The following is a 19,670-nucleotide window of genomic DNA, read 5'->3' on the forward strand; positions in this document are numbered from 1 at the left end:
CTTTTGTGGCACTTTAGTTTCACGTTGCCGGTTCGGTGGAAGCAACGTCAGGGTACCTTGACCTCCTGTCCTCTCCAATGATTTGCTCCCTCGTTTTTCTTTTTTTTTTTTCCCCCATCCCTTTTCATTACTTACTCTCTTCATCATATGCTCATTCCTTGACTTTATTCGCCACTTTACCCTCACACCACAACCTTTTCACACCTTGCGAGTGTCTTTCTGTCTCAAGTGAGAAATTCCCCCTGTTCTCTGTTTTTCTTCGACTGAGGCTGTATTTGCCTTGGCAAAACTTTACGGTGCCGATGATATTTCGTGGTTACTCATGTCTTTTGCATGTGTACATATGTAAATATACATGTATGTTATATTTTGACCTTTCTTTACTTTGATTTTCTACTTGGACAACAGTGTGTGCCGATGCCTAGTAGGGCAGTTCTTCGAAAAAAGGCTCGACGCGAGTCAAAACGTCGGAAAGATGAAACTGAGGGCAAAACTACTGCCTTTAAGCTGCAGGCTATGGAGCAGTTAGGGAAGTCCCATAAGGCAGACGCCACAAAACATGTGGCCAGTGACCGGAAGGTGCAGCGCAATAAACGTCCGCGTGGGGAAACAGTGAAGGAAAAAGACACGGATGTCTGTGAGGTACTTGAGGGCGCTAGCCGAAAGGAACGTAAGCGATTCGAGGCAAAGCGGCGGTTTGAACGACAGCTGGGAGCGCTGAATCGGTCACTGGCAGCCGTAACTTCTAATACTGATGGAACTTCTGGGGATGCAGCGCCCTCTGCTGAGGAGGCACACCAACGACATGATCCTAAATACAAAAACGGGACTTTCTGGCGGGATCGTAAGGAACGGCGAAGAAGAACCGTTTTCCTGGGTAATGTACCCGCTAAGCTAACCGAACAAGACGTTACCAGTCTTATTAGTGACACTTTGAGAAAAGGGTGGACACCACCTGAAGAGGATGGCATTGCTGATGTGGACGTGGTTACTGAAGAGGAAGTTGTGGAATCGGTGGATTTCATTAAGTCGATGCCCCGAGCGAAACGGCGTCACATGTATGTGACCATGTGCTCCATAAAGGCAGCTGAGTCTGCCACTAAGCTGCTTGATGGGAAAATGATGGAGGGGATCGCATTGCGGTGCAATTTCGCTGCTGATAAAGTGCAGCGCGGCGAAGCAATTCAGAGGCGGTCGGCTTCTGGCAGCGAGCATTAGTTTGTCACCACGTGGCGGAAGTCGGTAGGGGTGATGACGTTACTGAACCGAAAACGAGGATAAGTTAACAGTGCTCTTTCCGTTTTGTTTTCTGACCTTACGCTCGTTATGTGTAAGAAGGGATAATACGTGTAAAGCAGAGCGATGGTGGCAGTTGGACATTTGTGTGCTTCCACATATGTCTTCTTCTTGCGATATTTACAGTCCCGCTGAGTTATCTTTCTTTTTTTTTTTTATCCCTTTTTCTCTCGGTCGCTCCCTTCGGCGCAAGCTTCTGTGCTTTGAGAACGAATATTAGGTAGTTACAGTAGCGGGGTTTGGACATCACATACACTGCATTTGTATTCTTTTTCCAACTAAACAAAGGTGTCGGGGTTGGAGGTGACACGCCATTAAGGTACGTTGTGACAATAGTTCAAATGAGCCGGTTGTTGTCTCCATCTGTCGCTCTGAGCGTAGAAAATGGTTTTGCTGATATTGGAGAATTCTGCGCCTCGTCACCTGATACTTCCTCATCAGTTTCCGAGTCTCTGGCATCGGCAGAACTTCCTCAGTTACATCAACAGCATAAACTGGGTGGGGTGGATTTGAATGAAGTTGCTGATGAGCTTGAAGAAGAACTTGTTCTTTGCCTAAGCACCGGTTACTGCAACCTTTCACAGATGGGCCTTGTTACTACTCCCGCCAACATTCCATATGAGTCCTTGGTTACCTTGTTACTATCGGGGAACCAAATTAAGGAAATATCTGAGAGTCTTTTTACAAATGGAAATTTCCAATTCCTCTGCAAGCTTGACTTGAGTTCTAACTGCTTGGAGTCGGTTCCGAAGTCTCTGTTCAAGTTGATGAAACTGGAGGTACTGCTGTTGGACCACAACAACATAACGAGGCTTCCGGTTTCTGTTGATGAACAAATTGGCAGTCAGCTTCTGCCAGCGCTTCAACGTATCGGTCTCGAATTCAACGACCTCAGTAGATTCCCTATTGAGCTCTTTAAGCACTGTCCCTCTCTGGAGGCAGTTTATCTGAGCCAGAATCTACGTATGCTAAACGAACCAGTTTCTGTGAAACAGCTCCTTCAAGCTGCAGCTGTGGAATCCAGTAAAGAGAACCACCGCGTTCTCCTTAAGGTGGACAACAAACCAGTTTTTGTTCAGCAAATGTACGACGAGAAGTGGGACGAGGTGCTCCCATGGTTGGACGTGGAGCTACATAAGATATATCCAGACAAGGTTTTGTCCTTTCTTTACCTTGGGTCTCTGCGTACGGCGCAAACTCCGCTCGTCTATCGTGATCTTGATATAGGTTTCATATTGAGTGCCGGCCGGAATATGACGGTTCACGTGGAATCCGGCATGAGACATCTTGTGCTTCCGATCGATGATCATCCGGGGGAAAAGTTGCAACCCATTTTTGACATGGCATTTAACTTCATTGACGATGCGCGCGAGGAGAGAAAAGGGGTCCTGCTGCACTGTTTTGCGGGGTTATCCCGCTCTGTCACCATTGCGGTAGCTTATTTGATGAGTCGTTATAACTACAAGCGCGATGAGGCTATAGAGATGATAAGGAGGGTGCGCCCGTCGTCGCAACCGAACTCGGGGTTTATGGACATATTAGCACAGTATGAACAGGAACTAAACAATCAAAAGCATCATATGTAACATGAGGTGGTTGCATGTGAGTAGAACCGATCTGTTACCATCTCTCCCACCCAACAATTATACTTGGGGGGGGGGGCGGGGGGAAAATGCATGAATTGGTAGAGACCTTGCCACCGAATTGGTAATAAGTTCGGTATGTTTGTGTTGGGGTGAGTTATTCGTGCTATCCCATTCTCTCATCTACGCAGCATGTCCTTGTGCATGCGTAGGAAACACGCCTATATATATATATATATGTAGATGTCTGTGGCTGTGGTATAGAACCCACGGTTGCTTTTTTTTTGTTCCGTTTTTGTTCTCATAGTTTCAACTGTTTATTGATTTTTTTTCGGTGTAAAACAACATTGCCATCCATGTCTTGGCGGGTGTCGTAGCCATTCTGCGTCCGGTTGGCCCATTGCCCTTCTTTTATATATATATATATATATACCCCTTCGTGTACAAACCTCTTCCACTTAAGAGTGAAGGACTTCCCCTGCGCACGTTTTTTTTCTTATTTATCTACTTTCTTCTATATAATTTTTGTTGTTCTGTGGTCCGCTTACGCACGGGCGAAGGAGGAGGGGTTAAGCCGACCATTATGTTGGATGGCGGTAGGCTCGCCTTTAACGTTGTTCTTCTATTTTTTTAGTGTTTTTCCCCCTTTTATCAGTACTTTTCCATTTCCTTTTTTCAGAGCATATTAAGGTTTTTTTTCCCCATTTTTGTTGGAGACGGTGGTACCTGCTACTTTGCAGCACTGCGGTAAATGAGTACACAGCGTTGACGTAGTAATTCCCTTCTGCTTCTTCTCTTTCAGTTTGACATTCTTTCGGCCATACCTTTTATCCCTTCTTTGCACTTCCATCTAAAACTTTTTGGCACCGTGCTGCGCATCAGCGGGGTTAATAAATAACAAGAAGAAATGTCAACGCAGCTGGTTCGCGAGGTTATTTTCTCCTCCGTTGTTTGGACAGCAGGTGATTTTCTCGCTCAGTTTTTAGATGTCCATATCGATGCTGCGCGTCGCCGCGCCGCTGGTGAACCGAAAAGCGGTCACCCCTCTGGAAAGCAAATGATAATGATGGTGGATCAACAAAGGTTGGGGTTTGCTGCCATGTTTGGTGCCATTGTTGCGCCAGGGATGATTCACTTTCGTGGCATATTAGCCCGTGTGGTAGGCTCGGCTCATGGCAATACATTGGCTGCCTTTTCTATTCTCACCGCTCAGCAGTTGTTTGCCACACCGCTCATGTTGCTGTTTTATCACAATAGTGCGACGATGGTTCGCGGCGGATTTACCGATCCAAGCTTTTTATCTGCTCACGAAACCAGCATGATCGCAAGACTGCGTGGCCGCTACGATGCCATGGCCGTGGAGCGGCGCATTGCGATTGATATTTTGCCCCAAACACTCCTCGCTTCCTGGTGTGTTTTCCTTCCTCAGGTACTGCACAGTTATATGCGCGGGAGGTCTCTTAGAAGCCGTTACGCTGCTTGTCTGCACATTCCATGGCTCGCTTATGTATCGTACGTGCAGAGCACGATGTTATTGTGAATGCACATGAACGGAATATAACTCGTGATGTGTATGTGGTGTATATGTCAATGTTGAGGGTGAGGTGGAGTGAGCTTGGTGGGAACCATTATCGCTATTCCCCAAACGCGTATAATTCATTCATTGTGTACTGGGGAAAATAGTGGTGTGAGGCCACCTCCCGTTGCGCCACCGGTAGACAAAAAAAATGTGCTGATGAAGGAGGGTGGAAGGGATTCAGAAAGTAAAAGGATACCACATGAGAGGCGTGTGGTATTGAGAGAAGTGATTAGTTGGTGGGGAGCTGTCAAAGCGGTGGGTGGGCATCTTCATCTATTTTTTTTTTTACGTTTGAGATAAATTTACGTTCGAATGTATGCATAAGTTTAACCACACACTCCAAGAGCGTGTGGTCTTACGTCCACGTTAATACTTTTGTCTTCCTCAGCGTGACACTTTACAAGTGTGGATGGGGTGGCCATCCTCTACCTAAGGCGCATCTGGACGTCGACATCTATGCATACTTGAGTGTGCCACCTCTTCCTTTCCCTCTTGCTTTTGGTGCCATTTTCCCCATATTTTTTTTGTCTTGTAGCCGGACAAGTGTGAACTCGGATAGGGTTGCGCCTTCACCACAACAGTCACACACATTATCATAGCGACTACATCAGTCCTTGTTATTAGTTTTTTTTTTCACCGCCATACAATTGTCAGTTTTCTTAACGACGTCTTCGCAATCTGTAGTGCTTTAATATTTACACGCAAAACTACGTGTGGACGGTAGTAGTGGATGCAAAGTTCCTCTGAGACGATGGTTTCCTCTGCATTCCCATTATCGGTTGACGAACCCGATTTGTGGGATGCGAGTGAAATGCCAGTGGAGCTTTCAAGGCAGTTGGCAGTCGTAGAGGCAATATCCATAAAATATGCCAACACGCAGTACGAGGGCTTTGGCTCCTTTCATTCAGAAAATGTAGAGGATGTTATAGGCATGGATGACAAAGAATATCGTCCTCCCTCACTTCCGTCCTTTGCTCGCAGGATCCTTTCCTCCACTGAGCTTCAGGAGATTCGGACTATGGGCGATAACGAGGCCAGAGAGGAAGAAATAATGCAGCGCCCAGTTGCGAGATGTGACTTCGGGCGGGTGTTCCGCCGAGAGCATTTTGTGGTAACGCCTAAATTCGTGTTCCTCAACCACGGCGCCTTTGGTGGAGCGCTGCGCGGTGCATTAGAAGTTAAACACAGATTTGAGATGATGATGGAACATCAAGTAGTGCAATACATGGACCGAATTCTGCTTCCACTTGCGTTGTACAGTGTCCGGAGGCTTGCAGAGTTTGTTAATGCGGACCCCAAACAAATAGTCATTGCGACAAACGCAACATTTATGTTGAATTCCGCCATGGAGTTAATTGAGAAGGATGACGTTGTTGCATACTTTGACACAGAGTATCTTTCCGTGTACAAGATGATGTACTTCCGATGCAAGAAAGTCGGTGCTTCTCTCCATGAGGTTCCCTTACTGAAGTATTGGAATAACCCGGATATTATGGGTGATGACGAAGCTCTGACTCGTGAAATGTGCTCTAACCTGCCAGGAGGTTGTACAACGGTTGTGGTTGATCACATCACGTCAACTACGGCCCTCCTCTTTCCGGTGTTCACGCACCTCATTCCGTCTCTGAAGCGCTGTGGCGTGAAGAAGGTTATTGTTGACGGGGCTCATGCTCCACTCCAGGTGGACTTGGATTTTAAAGCACTTCCAGAGGAGTGTCAACCGAGCGTTTTCGTTGGTAATCTGCACAAATGGTGTTCTCTCCCTAAATCTGCTGGTTTCATGTGGGTGCACAGCACGCTAGTTGATTCCGTCCATCCTGTTGTGCTGTCACACGGGTCTGGTGACGGGCTCTTGTCGGAATTCATATGGGACGGCACCCGTGACCATAGTAGTTATCTTTGCATACCAGCTGTTATCGACTTTTGGTATGCTCAGGGACACAAGCGCGTGAGGGAGTATTGCATAGACTTGCTTCAGCAGGCAGCAGTGATGCTCTCGAAAAGTTTTGACACAGAACTTGTTAGCCGCCATTCACCATTTATGAGCCTGGTTGAACTACCGAAAGTGTTGCAAACTCCCAATGTAACACCAAGATACCTCCAGGACGTTCTACACGATGTGTACCGAGTGGAAGTGCCCGTGAAGAAGGTGGAGGGACGGCTGTATGTTCGAATCAGTGCTTTTGTTTATAATGAGCGTAGCGACTATGTGTATCTGCGTGAAGCCGTGTTGAGCATGAGCAGGAAGTTGGGTAGTATACTGATGCGAAAGGGAGTTTCGGGGAAAACGGAGGAGACTCCACCAGATAATCAAAAGGTTCTTAGTGACAAACATGTACGGGAAAAAAACGGCTGCGGGTTGTGCGGACTTAACTCCGTTTCAAAGAGGCGCAGGGGTTCACGGTTTTGATTCGGGTATTTTGTAGCTGAGAGACAGCTCACTCCTTTTGATGACCGTTTTAGTCGTCTGTGTTGTAAAACACATGAGAGAATGGTCGTGTATTAGTGCTATGCTATGCTTTTGTTTTGTTTTATTACTATTATTTTTTCCTTGTTTCATCCTCCCCCGTCCTGTGTTCTCGTTTTCTTCCATCGGTAGTGGTGCTTCCCTTTTGGAGGCTCGCTTTACCCCCTTTTGGCATTATTTTTATCGTTGGTATCGTTCATCCATGTTTATTTCACGTATCGGCATAATTCCACACACCAACCCACAATTGTGTATTCGCGCACGGATCCAACGGATTGTAACGCTATTAGTTAGTGGAAAAGGGGGGTCAAATAAATAACAAATGCGCCTGAGGAAGAAACGAATGATGATATATACATATATATGTATCAGAAGAGATGAACTAATCCGATAAACCTTTAATTTTTAATCATCATGATACCGGCGCGCGCACTCTACCTGTTTCGTATTTACTGGGGAGAGAGGGAGGGAGGGGGGAAGGGGGAAAAAGGGCCAGAAAAAACCGCTGCATACTTCCCGGACTTGTTTGTTTCCTTTTCCTACCCAGTCCCACCACCGTCGCGGAGCTGAACTATCTTGGTGTGGACTCGTTCAGCTACAGACGCATGTGCTTACTTGCATTTGAGGTACATATATCCATTATTCTTTTTTCACTTCACCATCAATTCAAACTATCTTCTCACCTGTAACTTCATAATTTAATGGAAGATAAGGGGTATTACTTACGAACAGAAGGGAGTAACCGAGAAGTTGAACACAAAAAGGGTATGCCGCCAACTAAAGGAGGAAAGCGTCCGCTCCCACTCGGTGGAAAGGGAAAGGGCAAACGCCCACCCGGTCAGACAACAAAGTCATCAAGCAGCAGGAAGAAGAGTGGCGCTCGTCGCGGAAAGAAACAACAACGTTGGGATTTATACATCCACCGAACTCTCCGTCAAGTTTACAAGCGCGGCACGCTCTCCAAGGCTGCCGTCCGCGTCCTATCATCCTTCATTGAAGACATGTACGGGAAAATTCAGGCTGAGGCGGTTCATGTGGCGTGTATTAACAACGTAAAGACTCTTACTGCTCGTGAAATTCAAACATCCGCGAGGTTGCTTCTTCCGCCAGAACTGGCAAAGCACGCCATGAGTGAGGGCACAAAGGCAGTTGCCAAATACAACGCGTCACGCGAGGAGGCGTACTCCAAGGTACTGTAGAGCATATATTCAAGATACAAAGGAAATAGATCATTTTCCTTTCCTTCTTGTTTCCTCCCTTCCTGTATTTGTGAGTTTTTTTTTATTTTCTGTTGATTACTCACCGCTTTTGTTGTTGTCGTTGTCGCCCGTTTGGTTGCTCGAGATCATCATTTTTGTTTCCCACTTCGTGCCAGAAGGTCTTACATTCCTTTTGTTGTTTTGTTATTTGCATTTCCCAACCCTGCCTCTCCACACCTGCGAAAAGAAAAAAAAATGCACTGAAAAGGGAGGGGATTAGCCGTAACATTAGAAACATAGACCGTGCAATGTTTGAGAAGGGCGCGGGAGGAGAGGAGGAACTGGCAGAAATGGGAAGAAAAAGATTTCGAGCGGTTGTCTAAAGGGGTGGAAGAGGAGGGAAATACCGGCGTACTTAATGCAGCTGCACACGTATACGCCTATACATTTGTTGGAAAAAAAAATTATATATTTAGATATGTGTGTTTGTGTTTGTGTGTGTGCATTTGTACGTTGTGCAAGGAAAAGCATGTTGGAGTCAAAATGCCATACGCCAGCAGGGTCGACAGTGTGAAGGAGGTGATTCACACAAACTTATATATCTACATGTGTTTGTATTACATGGTTTGGAGAAGTAAACAGAACCGAAACAAAAAAATATATTTAAATAGACAAACACATATACACACACACGCACCAGAACGAACAGTAGCTACTAGGATGTTGGTGGAAGAAAGCGTAACGTGTATGCGAGTGCTGAGAAAAGAGAAAGCGGCGCGCCCTGCATAGATACGCTGTTAGTTCCACGAGCACAGCTTTTTTTTTCATTGTTTTGTTTGTCCTCCTTGCTGCGGCCGCTTTTTCGTTCTGTGTTTGCCTTCCACATTTTCCCGCAAATCCGAAACATACTTTAGAGGAAATTACGCGCTAGATGTGCGATTAGTCATTACTTTGACCTGCGCGTTATTGGGTGCTCCATCACGTGCACCGAGGTGTCGTGTCTCCGAATGCACTCCCTCTCCGCTTCCCCTTCCTTTGGTGTGTTACATTTACTTTGTTCCCTTCGCAACTTCTGAATTTTGCGTTCTCACGGTTCCCTTTATTTTTAGCAGATGTCTAGTCTACCTTCAGATTCAGCGGAGGGTTTTATTATATCCCATGACAGCAGATGCAATTCGTCCCCTGTAGCGCTGGGAAATCTGAGTCGCAGTCGTTGCTGTAGGAGAACTTTCATTTGGAGTCCCGACGCCTTCAATCAGCTAATTCCCGTATCTATCACGTCGGCCCTGGTTTTCGGTGTCGTCTTCACACTGTGGAATGATTTGGGAGTCGCTGAGTTAGTTTTTCTTTTCTTTTTACTTTCCATCGCCTACACCTCCGCCTTTATCCTTAGCTCCTCCGATCCGGGCGTATATCCACGCCTTCGGTTGAGTGAAGTCGACCCACTGCGGGACCGGATGGAATTAGTCTATTGCCGCGTGTGTAATCTCCGTCGCCCCCCGCGGACATCACATTGTTACGAGTGTAACGTTTGTGTACGAGAGCATGATCACCACTGCGGGGTGTTGGGTGGTTGCGTCGGGCAGAGGACTATGCGTTGGTTTGTATTATATCTAATATCTATTAGTGGCGCGTGCATCCTTGGGTTACTTTGGCTCATCCGTGGGCTGCTTAGGTTGGGCCCTATGGTGGTGATGCCATCGACCAACTCTTCGACCGTTAGGAATGTCAGTGATCGTGGGGCAGCTCCATCGTCTGCCGCTTACAAGGGTGAAGATGTGAAAGCTGCTGCAATTATAGTAATGTTCATCATTCTTGTCTTGATTACCATGCTTGTTGGAGGTTTAGCAGGTTATTATCTTTATTTGGTTGCAACGTCTACCACCCGTCGGGAAGCGCAGAAGAGGACGCCACGAACGCATACCAGCTTTACCCTGAAGGGAATGGTGAGTAATGTGGTGAATGTCATTTATCCACCACCCTCTCTGTTGATTGAGCCAGCGGGCGCATCCGATGTTCACATGGTATAGCATATATTTGCCATTTTCTGCTCAGGTGGGCACCGCTGCTCTTCTTGTTGTTCTTTTCGACCTCCGGACCTGTTTGTCAACTTCCATGCTGGTGCACGCAGATGCGCATCTTCGTCTATCCCGCAAAACTTTTGTCCCTTTCCCCATTTACTTTTCTATCTGAAAAAGCTTTCTGTCCACAAGCCGGTGAGGCTCTTCACATGTTAGCTTGAATTATTATTACTATCGATGTTTTTCGTTTTGCCGTTTGCGGCTACAGTCATATATAGAAGGTGAGTGGGGGAGAGTGATGGAGGTTGTTGCCCAAAGAATACTTCGCGAAAACTTGAATCGTTCCCCCTTTCCGGTTGCCCGAACAGCAACCAAGTTTGGTCGATTCGGGAAAAGGAGGAGTAAGATGGGTGTTTTTTTTGTTTTTGTTTTTTTATGTTTTAAATTTCCTTCAAATCGGTGATTTTCCGAGCGTACACTCCACAATGAGCATGATACATATTAATAATGCTCTAGGGCGTTTGCACAACTGCGTATTGAGGATCATAACGAACCTTGTTCGTTTCGTCTTTTCCCCGTGGATTACAATTCTTTCCATCCTTCTTTTCCTTTTCCGGCGAATAGTTTTCCCTTGTTTTCCCTTTTATTTCCGGGTGCTAGGAGTGCTTGTACTCTTACCGCGTGCGGCACGACGCTGCTCACTCTCTCTCTCTCTTCAACTGCATCACAGAACCGGGTCCAAGAGGGGACGCCTGTGGACCGGTAACACCGAGGTGGGGGTTCAAAGCAGTTAATTAAGGCACCACGAGGGAACGAAGAAAAGAAAAAAAAACGCGTGCATACGATTGTGCGTGTGGGAGTGATTTGGGTTAGTGGAAGGAAGAGGAGACTGCAGCAATAATAAGGAGATCCCGTTTGCGTGGTACATACCATGCCCCAATGTGGCACGGAAAAACATATATCTGCACCTCCTTCTTACACCGGTCCATTTGTTGCCGTTGTCGTGGATCTGGACGGGACGATACTTGACGACAACCACCGTGTAAGTGACGTTACAAAGGCAACTCTTTACGAAGTTGCGTCATGTGGTGTGCACATCATCATTGCCACTGGCCGTCCTCGTGAGGGTGTGGCAGCCATAGAGCAAGAGCTCAATAGTTATTTCCGTTGCAACAGCCGTGTGCCTGGGCGTGCCACTTCTTTGGCAGAGGTTAAGGGATTTCATTTGGTGGCGTCAAATGGCGCGCGGATTTACAACACAACGGGGGAACTCATCTCCGCAGAGAGTATTGATAATAGTGTCGTTCGTGCTATATATGAGCGCGTTATGGAGTCGAATATCAATGCCAACAGTGAAGACTCTATGCTGGTGTCTGTCCACCAGACGGGCGCGTGGTGGGTAAATAACGTGCTGCCTGAAGAATGGCTGCGGCGTAAGTATGGAACCCTGCCGGAGGTGCGGCAAAACCTCTCGGATTTTCCAACGGATGGTGTTGGAAAAATATGCCTTCGATCCTTTAATGAAGGCACGCTTCGCACGTTCCAAAAGGAGCTAGATACGAAGTACGAGCACTACATAACGACCGTCATGACATCTGATCATTGCTTGGATATTATGCCGAAAGGAGTTTCGAAGGCATCGGCCTTGAGGATGGTTGGGGAAATTTTGAACTTTGAGCCACATCGGGATGCCATTGCATTTGGTGATAGTCTCAACGATAGGGACATGTTAGAGAGTGTGGCTAAAGGGTGTATAATGAAAAATGGGAAGAATGAACTGAAAGAGCTGTTGCCTCATGTGGAGGTAGTTGGTTGCAATGAGGAGGATGGAGTGGCGCATAAGTTACGTGAAGTGTTTCTGAGCTAGGCAGAGGAAAAGGGACGGAAGAAGATTGTTTATGGGTTCACAACTGATATGACATTCTTCCGTGTTTTACTCCTTACTTTTTTAGTTGGACATGTTTCTTTTTGTTTTCTCTCCCCCCTCTTTTCCCTTCCTTCGATTCAACAACAACACCAACATATATGAAGAGAAGGCTAACATGTGACTTTGGACGGAATTGAAGCTGTTCTTGCTCTTCACATAGTTTTGCAATCGGCTGTTCTTCTTTCTTTTCTTTTCCACTCCAAATTTTTCTTAGTTTAAATCTGTGTTTTCCCCTCTTTTTTTTTTGCCACGCCTTCATTTGTTTCCCCATCTTAACCGGCACTGCATACTGCCGTGACACTACTTTATCTTCCTCTCCCGTCATCCTTCCGTTATTCCTCCCTTTTTGTATACTTGAAGAGGGGGGGGGGGTCGTATGGACTGAAACTGCGCTCTAGGTTTAATTTATGGCAATTGGGGAATGTTATGGTGGAATATGCAATGATGAAAGAAACCATAACATCAGAAGGGAAAGCGAGGACGTGAAAGTCGAAGTGGAGACCAAGTTTGTCATGAGTTGAAGCGAACATTTATTTTTGGTTTCACATTACTACATAAACCCACGAAGTGTGTACGTGCATAAATAAATGATATATATATATATATATATCCAATGTTTGATATCTTTATTTTTCTTTTTGCTCTCCTTCCTCTATCCGTGTGCGGCGTATTCGTAGGACCACGGGAATATGAGGAGGGGAGAAAGGTATGATGATATGAGAGCTTGGGTATCTGCTTCTTTCGGTTGATTTTTTTCTTCTAAATTCCCTTCAGTTTATTTTGATTTAACCCCCGCATCCGCACAGAGCCATCTTCTCCGCATTGTATCAGGGGCCGTGGAAACGCCCAGTAAGGGATGCATTGTCTGTAACATGTTTCTTTTCTTTGAGTAGGAGAGAAGGGGACGGGATGCAAGTTGAAAATAGGCAAATAACAAATTATTTCGACGGAAATTGTAGTGAATTTTTATAGTGTTCCTAGGAGGGATTTGGTGCAATAAAAAGAACAAGTGTCGGGTAATATTCGACCCTCATATCTGAGAGTATGGTTCGCCTCAACTACAGACCATATGAGGGAGAGGGAGGTCATGCCGCCTTTGGACGTAATGAAAACAGCACCGAGCAGTTTTTGAAGCATTTTCTTGTTTTTGTTGTTGTTGTCCTTCTATCCACTGCTCGCGGTGTGAGTTTTACGATTTTGACGTTGCTCACATTTTACGTCTCCTTTCTCCTTCCAACTACCCCACATCAAGTAGTTGTGGTAATTTGTTAGGGTGTTAACATATTTTAGTACATTATCATACCCCATATCGGGAACTACCGGTGGTAAATCCTCAGGTGGAACATAATTTGGGTCTCAAACATTTGAAACGAGCATGATAAGCGGAAGAGATATATGCTGAACTGGTGTATTCATTAAAAGGGAGATGATGTTCCCTTCTTTAGTGAGACAACTATTGGTGCTTGGAAACATTCAACCGTGGGTTTGTGCGGCTCCGACTGCGATATGCTCAACATGAGACCGGCGAAGTACGTGCCTACATGTGTAGAAGAGGAACTAAATACGTGTCTTACCGGCCTTATTATAATAGCCACATTACCTGCACTTCGATTTCATTCGCTTCTTTCTCTTTGCTGTTCTTAGCATGTTTGCATTCTTCTTTTGCTATATGAGTGCATTCCATCTGCCTCAGGGTATCATCGTCGTGTAGAATATTCGCAACCATTCCGCGATGATACTCTTGCCATTCTGTGACGTTGCTATGTCTAAATATACCTTTTACACTTCGGTTCGCCTTGTTTTATTCTCCTGTTCACCTAGTCACCAAATACGCCTCCCTTTTCCCCTTTTCGTTTTGCCCTGATTGGGTTCATGCGGCACTGCTACATAGACAGTGGAAGTTTGTTTATTCCCGTTGCCTAGCAGTACATTTTCTCTGTACCAAGAGAGAGAGAGAGAGAGAAAGGAAAGAAAAAAAAAACAACAACAGATGTCTCGTATTCCTAAGAAGATTCTCTGCGCGTCAGCAGGTGCCTTTGTGGGTTGCATAGGCTTCAGCTACACAAACCCAAAGTGGACGCAACGACGTTTCAACCCAAAGAATGTGCCACCTCTTCTCTACCAGCAAACGCCCTCCCGTGAGGACTGCTTGAAGCGGATGGAAGCCTTCAACTCACCTGAAAATCCGATGGATGTAATTATTGTTGGTGGTGGCTCCGTTGGTGCGGGTGTGGCATTGGATGCCACCACACGCGGCATGACCGTTGGACTTTTTGAAATGAACGACTACGCCAGCGGAACAAGCAGCCGGAGCACCAAGCTCATTCACGGTGGTATCCGTTACCTTGAAAAAGCTGTGTTCAAGCTTGACATGCAACAGCTGATGTTGGTGGCAGAGGCACTAAGGGAACGAATCATCATGTCTCATCAGGCGCCTCACCTCTGCCGCAGCATTCCTACTATGATTCCTTGCTACAATCCAATTGACATCGCCAAGTTTTGGTGTGGCGTGAAACTTTATGACATAATTGCCATGTGGGAACGTGGTACCCTGGAGTATGCTGGGTACCTCACCCCGTACGCCGCCTTGAAGAAGTTCCCGTACCTTAAGAATGGAACCAATAATGGGAAAATACTCCTCGGTGCTGTAGAGTACTATGATGGTCAAATGAATGATGCCCGTCTCTGCCTCTCGGCTGCTCTCACAGCAGCCAGCTATGGCGCCGCAACGGTAAACTACGCCAAGGTGGAAAAAATGGAGGTTGTGCAAAACAAAATGGGTGAACAAGTGGTGAAGGCAACCGTCCAAGATAGGATAAATTCCAACACGCTAACTGTGTATGGTAAATCTGTGGTTAACGCCGGTGGACCCTTCACTGCTCGAATTCAGAAGTTGATCACCGACAAGACATCCGTCCGCATGGCACCAAGTTCCGGTACCCATATCATTATTGACAGGAAGTACTGCCCCAGGGATAGTGCAATGGTGATCCCTTCTAACGATGGGCGTGTTGTATTCTCGGCTGAGTGGCTCGGCGGTTGCTTAGTGGGAACCACTGATAAGGGTTGTGAAGTCACTGAGGACATCCGGCCAACGAAGAGCGACATTAAATTTCTTCTTAACAATGTGGAACCTTACGTGGGTAAAGTGTCGGAGAAAGATGTCCTTTCTGCGTGGTGTGGGATTCGCCCGCTCGCGCTCCCGGAGAATGCGGAAGGCAGTGACACACAAAACATCGTCCGTGAGCACATGGTGGTGGTCGACAAGGACAACCTCATGGTGAGTGTTGTGGGCGGTAAATGGACGACATACCGCAAGATTGCTCAAGACACGGTGGATGCCCTTTACTCTTCACTCCTCAAAGGCCGCGTGGAATGCAAACCGTGTATTACGGAGGAGTTGCAGGTTATCGGTGCGCACGAGCTAGAAACAGTCCCGGAGGAGCCAAAGATTTCCATCTCAAACAAGGTTCACAAATTCTGGCGCCGCCAATACGGTGACCGTTATCATGTTTTGGCGGATATGGTGAGGGAGGATCCGTCTCTCCTTAAGCCACTGCACCCGGAGGAGCCTGTTTTGGCTGCTGATGTTGTGTATTCCGCGCAGCGTGAGCATTGTGAGCGCGTCGTGGACTTCATTTCCCGCCGTACGAGGTTGTCATTCCTCAACGTGGAACACGCAAAAGCAATTATTCCAGAGGTTGCGCAAATCATGGCCACGACAAAGAACTGGAGCCGTGCGAGAAAGAGCGAGGAAGTGGCACACGCGCTTGCTGCGCTTGAATCATTTCACGGCCAGTAAAAGCCATGTAGGGGAAAGAGAAAAAAGGGAAAATTACCTTTCGGCATGATTGTGTGTGTGTGTGTGTGTATGGAGGAGGTGCGGGGGGCGATTTTGTGTGCGTGTGTGTGTGTGGGGGGGGGGTGATGGTGGAATAATGAATAAATTGGTTAATTGTAAGAGGGGTTATCATACACTATCATCTTCACTCTTTGTTTTTCGTTTGGTTGTTTCACTAACTCAATGGTGGAATGAGAAGGAAAAAAGGGGGGCCAGGCACGATAAAACTAAGACTCAAAAAAGGTTAAGCAAAATAAAATGTGTTTGGTTAAGGAGAAGAATGAGAAGAAGTGAATATTATTTTCAAATGAAGGGGGAAAAATAGAGAATTGGATGTGGGAAGGAAAGGAAAGGAAAGTATGCAGTGATGCTGGGGATGCTTTCCCACTCCCAGTGTACAGAAAAGGACCACTTCGTTGCATTCCATTCATGACCGCGAGACAGAGAGATACTAAAAGAAACTAATGTAAATAAATATAAATAAATAAATAAATAAATAAATATATATATATATATATATGTACGTGGTCGTTACGCTAGTGGGGGTATAATCAAACACGTACGTTTATATGCAACATATACATATGTATATATATTTATTTGTATACCAGTATGTGTGTATGTGTGTGTGTGTGTGTGTGTGTGTTTAGGGTGCCTCTTTTCATATTGATTCATGTTTGTCAACGACTGTTTGTTGCAGGGCCTTTCTCAGCTGGATTTAGTGGCAGCGGTGACTACGAGTACGCGCAAACAGAATGTTTTCTCCATGTGTTCAAGTCTTATATGCAACCTAAGTTGTGTGGCACTTTTTCTCTTTTGCTGTTCAACAAGAATGTGATGGGGAAGCATGCGTGAGGGAAGCAAACGGCCCCAGATCCCGTCGCGTGTTTGCCTCAACCGCATCAACTTCCCTTTTTTTGCTTTTATCCTTTTTCTTTTTCTTTTTGTTTTTTTACCCCTTTACCCCTTCCTTTCCTCTATTTCGCCCTCCCACTTTCCACCCCTCATGAAAGGGAGCGCAACGCTTAAGTCGAGGGTTAAAATGTTAAGAGGTGGGAGAAATATGTACGAGGTTGTACAGGCAGTAAGTGACTGGCCCTGTGGCTTTCATTTTTAATTTTTTTTGTTTTCCTTGTATTCCTGAAATTACTTTTTTTTCTTTCAGTGCCTGTGCAAATGTGAAGCCCCTGGAACCCATGTTTCCCTTCTTTCTTTTTTTCTTTTTTTAAAAGAGGAGAAATGAGGAAACAAAGGATAACTAAATACAGAATAAATGAATGGATGACACTTAAAAATGGGATCAATGATTAATGTCAATTTTTTTTAAAAAGATGAAACCCCTCGTAAAAACAACGCCGACAAACCAGGTATATATATATATACGTAATTACGTGTATTTATTTACATACACGCAAAAGGAAAAGACCAAAATAAAGGGATCAATACGCAGTGTTTGTTTAACAATTTGGCGTGATGTTAGATAGTGAGGGAAACTGAGGGGGGGGGTACGAATATATATATATATAATCTTAATTAATAAAGCATAATTTTAGGCGATGAACTTAAGTGTACATGCTTTCATTTATATTCATATCCATTTCTTCCTTTTGCACATCCACTTCTGCCACAAAACTTTGAACATGCACAGGAGAGGGACAGGGGGAAACACCACAATGGGACCCAACATATATATATATATATATGTATAAAGTATTACTGCTCTTTTCCATCACTGCGTTACGCTTTACCTTTCCCCCTTCTTCTTGAATTTACTGTTTTCACCCATTCCTTGCAACGCTCAATACAGGTTTAACTTATACACATTTGGAATAAGGCTGGCTTCCTTTACTCTATTCCAATTGAGGTCAATTCTTCCAAAGTTAGTAACTTCCCTCGGCTCTGCTGTCTAAGTGAGCAGATGGCCACAGCTAAAGAACTTGGGCCAGGCGGGCTGCGAGAGGATGGGAGACCGATCTTCATAGCCACGGACCACACCAAATTTACTCCCTCTACAAAGCAAGAACTTACCGATCAGCAGAAGCTTGCCTGGAAGTCCTTCCAGCTTTGGCGTACGACACTTGGGATAGAACGGCGTGACAATGTGTATAAGACGCTCACAAATTCGGATTACACCAACTTCCGCCTTGGTACCCACATTTTAGGCACACCGTACCCTGTCATAGAAACTGTCCCGGGTTTCTTTGACGTGTTTAAGGCCGTGCGCTGGTATGAGCACGCCATTTCCCTAGCTGTTGCTTTGGGGTACGGTTATTGGATTCGGTCTAAGGCATCGACGCGGTATTCCCGTATGATGCCCATGTCACGGACGTCCATCACCATGCTCACTTTCATTTCAACTGATTTGTGCTTCTGCTATAGAAGCATGTACAGGCTAACTGGCTACCTGCCAAATGAGTATGAATGTTTCAAATACGGGGTTCTGGAGGATAAAGATAAACTTCAGCGAAAGAAAGAACTGTGGGAGAAGTACGCGAATCACAAGAGGGAATGGTGCCGTCGTTACGATTACCATGTCTATGGTATCCGACCCGGTGAGACCTTTTCTTTTTTCTCTGCGTGCATGATTCCCTCGTGGGAGCCCCGTTATAATACACGCACGGACTATCCACCGAGAAAGAATCCGTACTTCCTCACATCCACGCCGCTACGTGACACATTTCTTGAGTCCCCCTTTACATATGAAATACCAAAGGATGAAACAGTGCCGCTGGTGCGGGAGCGGCCTGAACTCAAGTATTTGTACCGTGGGCCTGGGCGCACCACACCGCCGAGTGATGAGAAGTAGCAACAGAGATGCATCGATGCCATTCGACTTGGGTGGTATTTGCGTTTGGCCCGAGGACCTCTTAGTGCTTACCGAGTTGACTTTTTTTTTTTGTCTTGCGTAGGTTGGTTAAAATGATGCGGTGAACAACAGCGGAGGGGGACGCGGAGAAGGAAGGTTGTGCAGCCCGTCTTACACTTACGGCGAATGCCACATGCGTACGACTGCACAAATGGCAATAATATAGTAGTGAAGTAGGTAGCGAAGAAGGAAGTAGTAGTAATGATATTCTTCAAAGTGGTAGTTGTAGCAGTAGATGATATAGCAGTGCTAAAAGTGACAACCAACATCATGTTTGTATGTGTGTCTGCGGTTGTTATTTCTCACAATTCTCTGCGCGTGTATGGGTTTTGTGGGAGTCTATCTCTTGAGGGCGTTGCGACCTTCCTTATGTTAAGAAGCTGCTTGCCCACGGTTATGGTACCTGCATCAAGAATAGTTGAGGAAGACTGTAGGGTTGATGGGGAAACTGAAGTTCATTTGACAAAAAGTCGAAAGGGGGAAAAAGAAGTGTCTTCAAATGTTTGTTATTTTTTCCCTCCCTCCTTGTGAAGTATTTTTTATTTTTTTCGGTTCCTAGTATTTGACCGCGTTGTGAGACTTTATCGTTTGAGCTGTGTTGCATACTTTCCCTCCTTTCCTGCAGTCAGGTGGTCGATCATTGGTGAACTTTGGCGTGAGTATGGGATACATATCGTATTGTAGCTATGAAATACGGCGAGTTGCCCAATCACCTCTTATCCAACCGTTCTCTTCGTCCCCCCTTTTTTTATCTGATCCCCATCACTCTTCATTCTTGAGTCTATGTTTTCCTCTTTTCTTTCCGTAATCTTATGTATATATATATTAAATAATATTTTGGTGGTTTCTCATTTTCCCAGTGGCACCGTTGGCTCATAGCTCTGTTTTGCC

The 19,670-nt window shown here is 45.7% G+C and overlaps 12 protein-coding genes across 12 annotated transcripts; 11 read left to right on the forward strand and 1 right to left on the reverse strand.

Moving 5' to 3' along the window:
• Positions 1-333: 333 nt before the first annotated feature.
• TbgDal_XI8350 (RNA binding protein, putative) lies at positions 334-1,218 on the forward strand (the record flags this gene model as incomplete). Its single annotated transcript, XM_011781678.1, has 1 exon — positions 334-1,218. One exon carries the CDS (start codon positions 334-336, stop codon positions 1,216-1,218), a length of 885 nt encoding a protein of 294 aa, XP_011779980.1.
• Positions 1,219-1,637: 419 nt separating this feature from the next.
• TbgDal_XI8360 (phopshatase, putative) lies at positions 1,638-2,882 on the forward strand (the record flags this gene model as incomplete). The annotated part of the gene is made up of 1 exon (XM_011781679.1): positions 1,638-2,882. The coding sequence occupies one exon, from the start codon at positions 1,638-1,640 to the stop codon at positions 2,880-2,882; it is 1,245 nt and encodes a 414-aa protein (XP_011779981.1).
• Positions 2,883-3,786: 904 nt separating this feature from the next.
• Positions 3,787-4,419, forward strand: TbgDal_XI8370 (hypothetical protein, conserved; the record flags this gene model as incomplete). Its single annotated transcript, XM_011781680.1, has 1 exon — positions 3,787-4,419. The coding sequence occupies one exon, from the start codon at positions 3,787-3,789 to the stop codon at positions 4,417-4,419; it is 633 nt and encodes a 210-aa protein (XP_011779982.1).
• Positions 4,420-5,188: 769 nt separating this feature from the next.
• TbgDal_XI8380 (hypothetical protein, conserved) lies at positions 5,189-6,868 on the forward strand (the record flags this gene model as incomplete). The annotated part of the gene is made up of 1 exon (XM_011781681.1): positions 5,189-6,868. The coding sequence occupies one exon, from the start codon at positions 5,189-5,191 to the stop codon at positions 6,866-6,868; it is 1,680 nt and encodes a 559-aa protein (XP_011779983.1).
• A 40-nt stretch (positions 6,869-6,908) lies between these two features.
• TbgDal_XI8390 (hypothetical protein, unlikely) lies at positions 6,909-7,244 on the forward strand (the record flags this gene model as incomplete). Its single annotated transcript, XM_011781682.1, has 1 exon — positions 6,909-7,244. The coding sequence occupies one exon, from the start codon at positions 6,909-6,911 to the stop codon at positions 7,242-7,244; it is 336 nt and encodes a 111-aa protein (XP_011779984.1).
• Positions 7,245-7,626: 382 nt separating this feature from the next.
• TbgDal_XI8400 (histone H2B variant, putative) lies at positions 7,627-8,124 on the forward strand (the record flags this gene model as incomplete). Its single annotated transcript, XM_011781683.1, has 1 exon — positions 7,627-8,124. One exon carries the CDS (start codon positions 7,627-7,629, stop codon positions 8,122-8,124), a length of 498 nt encoding a protein of 165 aa, XP_011779985.1.
• Positions 8,125-9,236: 1,112 nt separating this feature from the next.
• TbgDal_XI8410 (hypothetical protein, conserved) lies at positions 9,237-10,154 on the forward strand (the record flags this gene model as incomplete). Its single annotated transcript, XM_011781684.1, has 1 exon — positions 9,237-10,154. One exon carries the CDS (start codon positions 9,237-9,239, stop codon positions 10,152-10,154), a length of 918 nt encoding a protein of 305 aa, XP_011779986.1.
• Positions 10,155-11,076: 922 nt separating this feature from the next.
• On the forward strand, positions 11,077-12,012 carry TbgDal_XI8420 (haloacid dehalogenase hydrolase, putative; the record flags this gene model as incomplete). Its single annotated transcript, XM_011781685.1, has 1 exon — positions 11,077-12,012. One exon carries the CDS (start codon positions 11,077-11,079, stop codon positions 12,010-12,012), a length of 936 nt encoding a protein of 311 aa, XP_011779987.1.
• A 73-nt stretch (positions 12,013-12,085) lies between these two features.
• TbgDal_XI8430 (hypothetical protein, unlikely) lies at positions 12,086-12,397 on the reverse strand (the record flags this gene model as incomplete). The annotated part of the gene is made up of 1 exon (XM_011781686.1): positions 12,086-12,397. The coding sequence occupies one exon, from the start codon at positions 12,395-12,397 to the stop codon at positions 12,086-12,088; it is 312 nt and encodes a 103-aa protein (XP_011779988.1).
• A 1,665-nt stretch (positions 12,398-14,062) lies between these two features.
• Positions 14,063-15,874, forward strand: TbgDal_XI8440 (glycerol-3-phosphate dehydrogenase, putative; the record flags this gene model as incomplete). The annotated part of the gene is made up of 1 exon (XM_011781687.1): positions 14,063-15,874. The coding sequence occupies one exon, from the start codon at positions 14,063-14,065 to the stop codon at positions 15,872-15,874; it is 1,812 nt and encodes a 603-aa protein (XP_011779989.1).
• A 1,957-nt stretch (positions 15,875-17,831) lies between these two features.
• TbgDal_XI8450 (hypothetical protein, conserved) lies at positions 17,832-18,719 on the forward strand (the record flags this gene model as incomplete). The annotated part of the gene is made up of 1 exon (XM_011781688.1): positions 17,832-18,719. The coding sequence occupies one exon, from the start codon at positions 17,832-17,834 to the stop codon at positions 18,717-18,719; it is 888 nt and encodes a 295-aa protein (XP_011779990.1).
• Positions 18,720-18,980: 261 nt separating this feature from the next.
• TbgDal_XI8460 (hypothetical protein, unlikely) lies at positions 18,981-19,310 on the forward strand (the record flags this gene model as incomplete). The annotated part of the gene is made up of 1 exon (XM_011781689.1): positions 18,981-19,310. The coding sequence occupies one exon, from the start codon at positions 18,981-18,983 to the stop codon at positions 19,308-19,310; it is 330 nt and encodes a 109-aa protein (XP_011779991.1).
• Between the last annotated feature and the right edge of the window lie 360 nt (positions 19,311-19,670).

This window comes from Trypanosoma brucei, chromosome 11, assembly GCF_000210295.1.
Source record: "Trypanosoma brucei gambiense DAL972 chromosome 11, complete sequence".
Taxonomy (NCBI): Eukaryota; Euglenozoa; class Kinetoplastea; order Trypanosomatida; family Trypanosomatidae; genus Trypanosoma; species Trypanosoma brucei.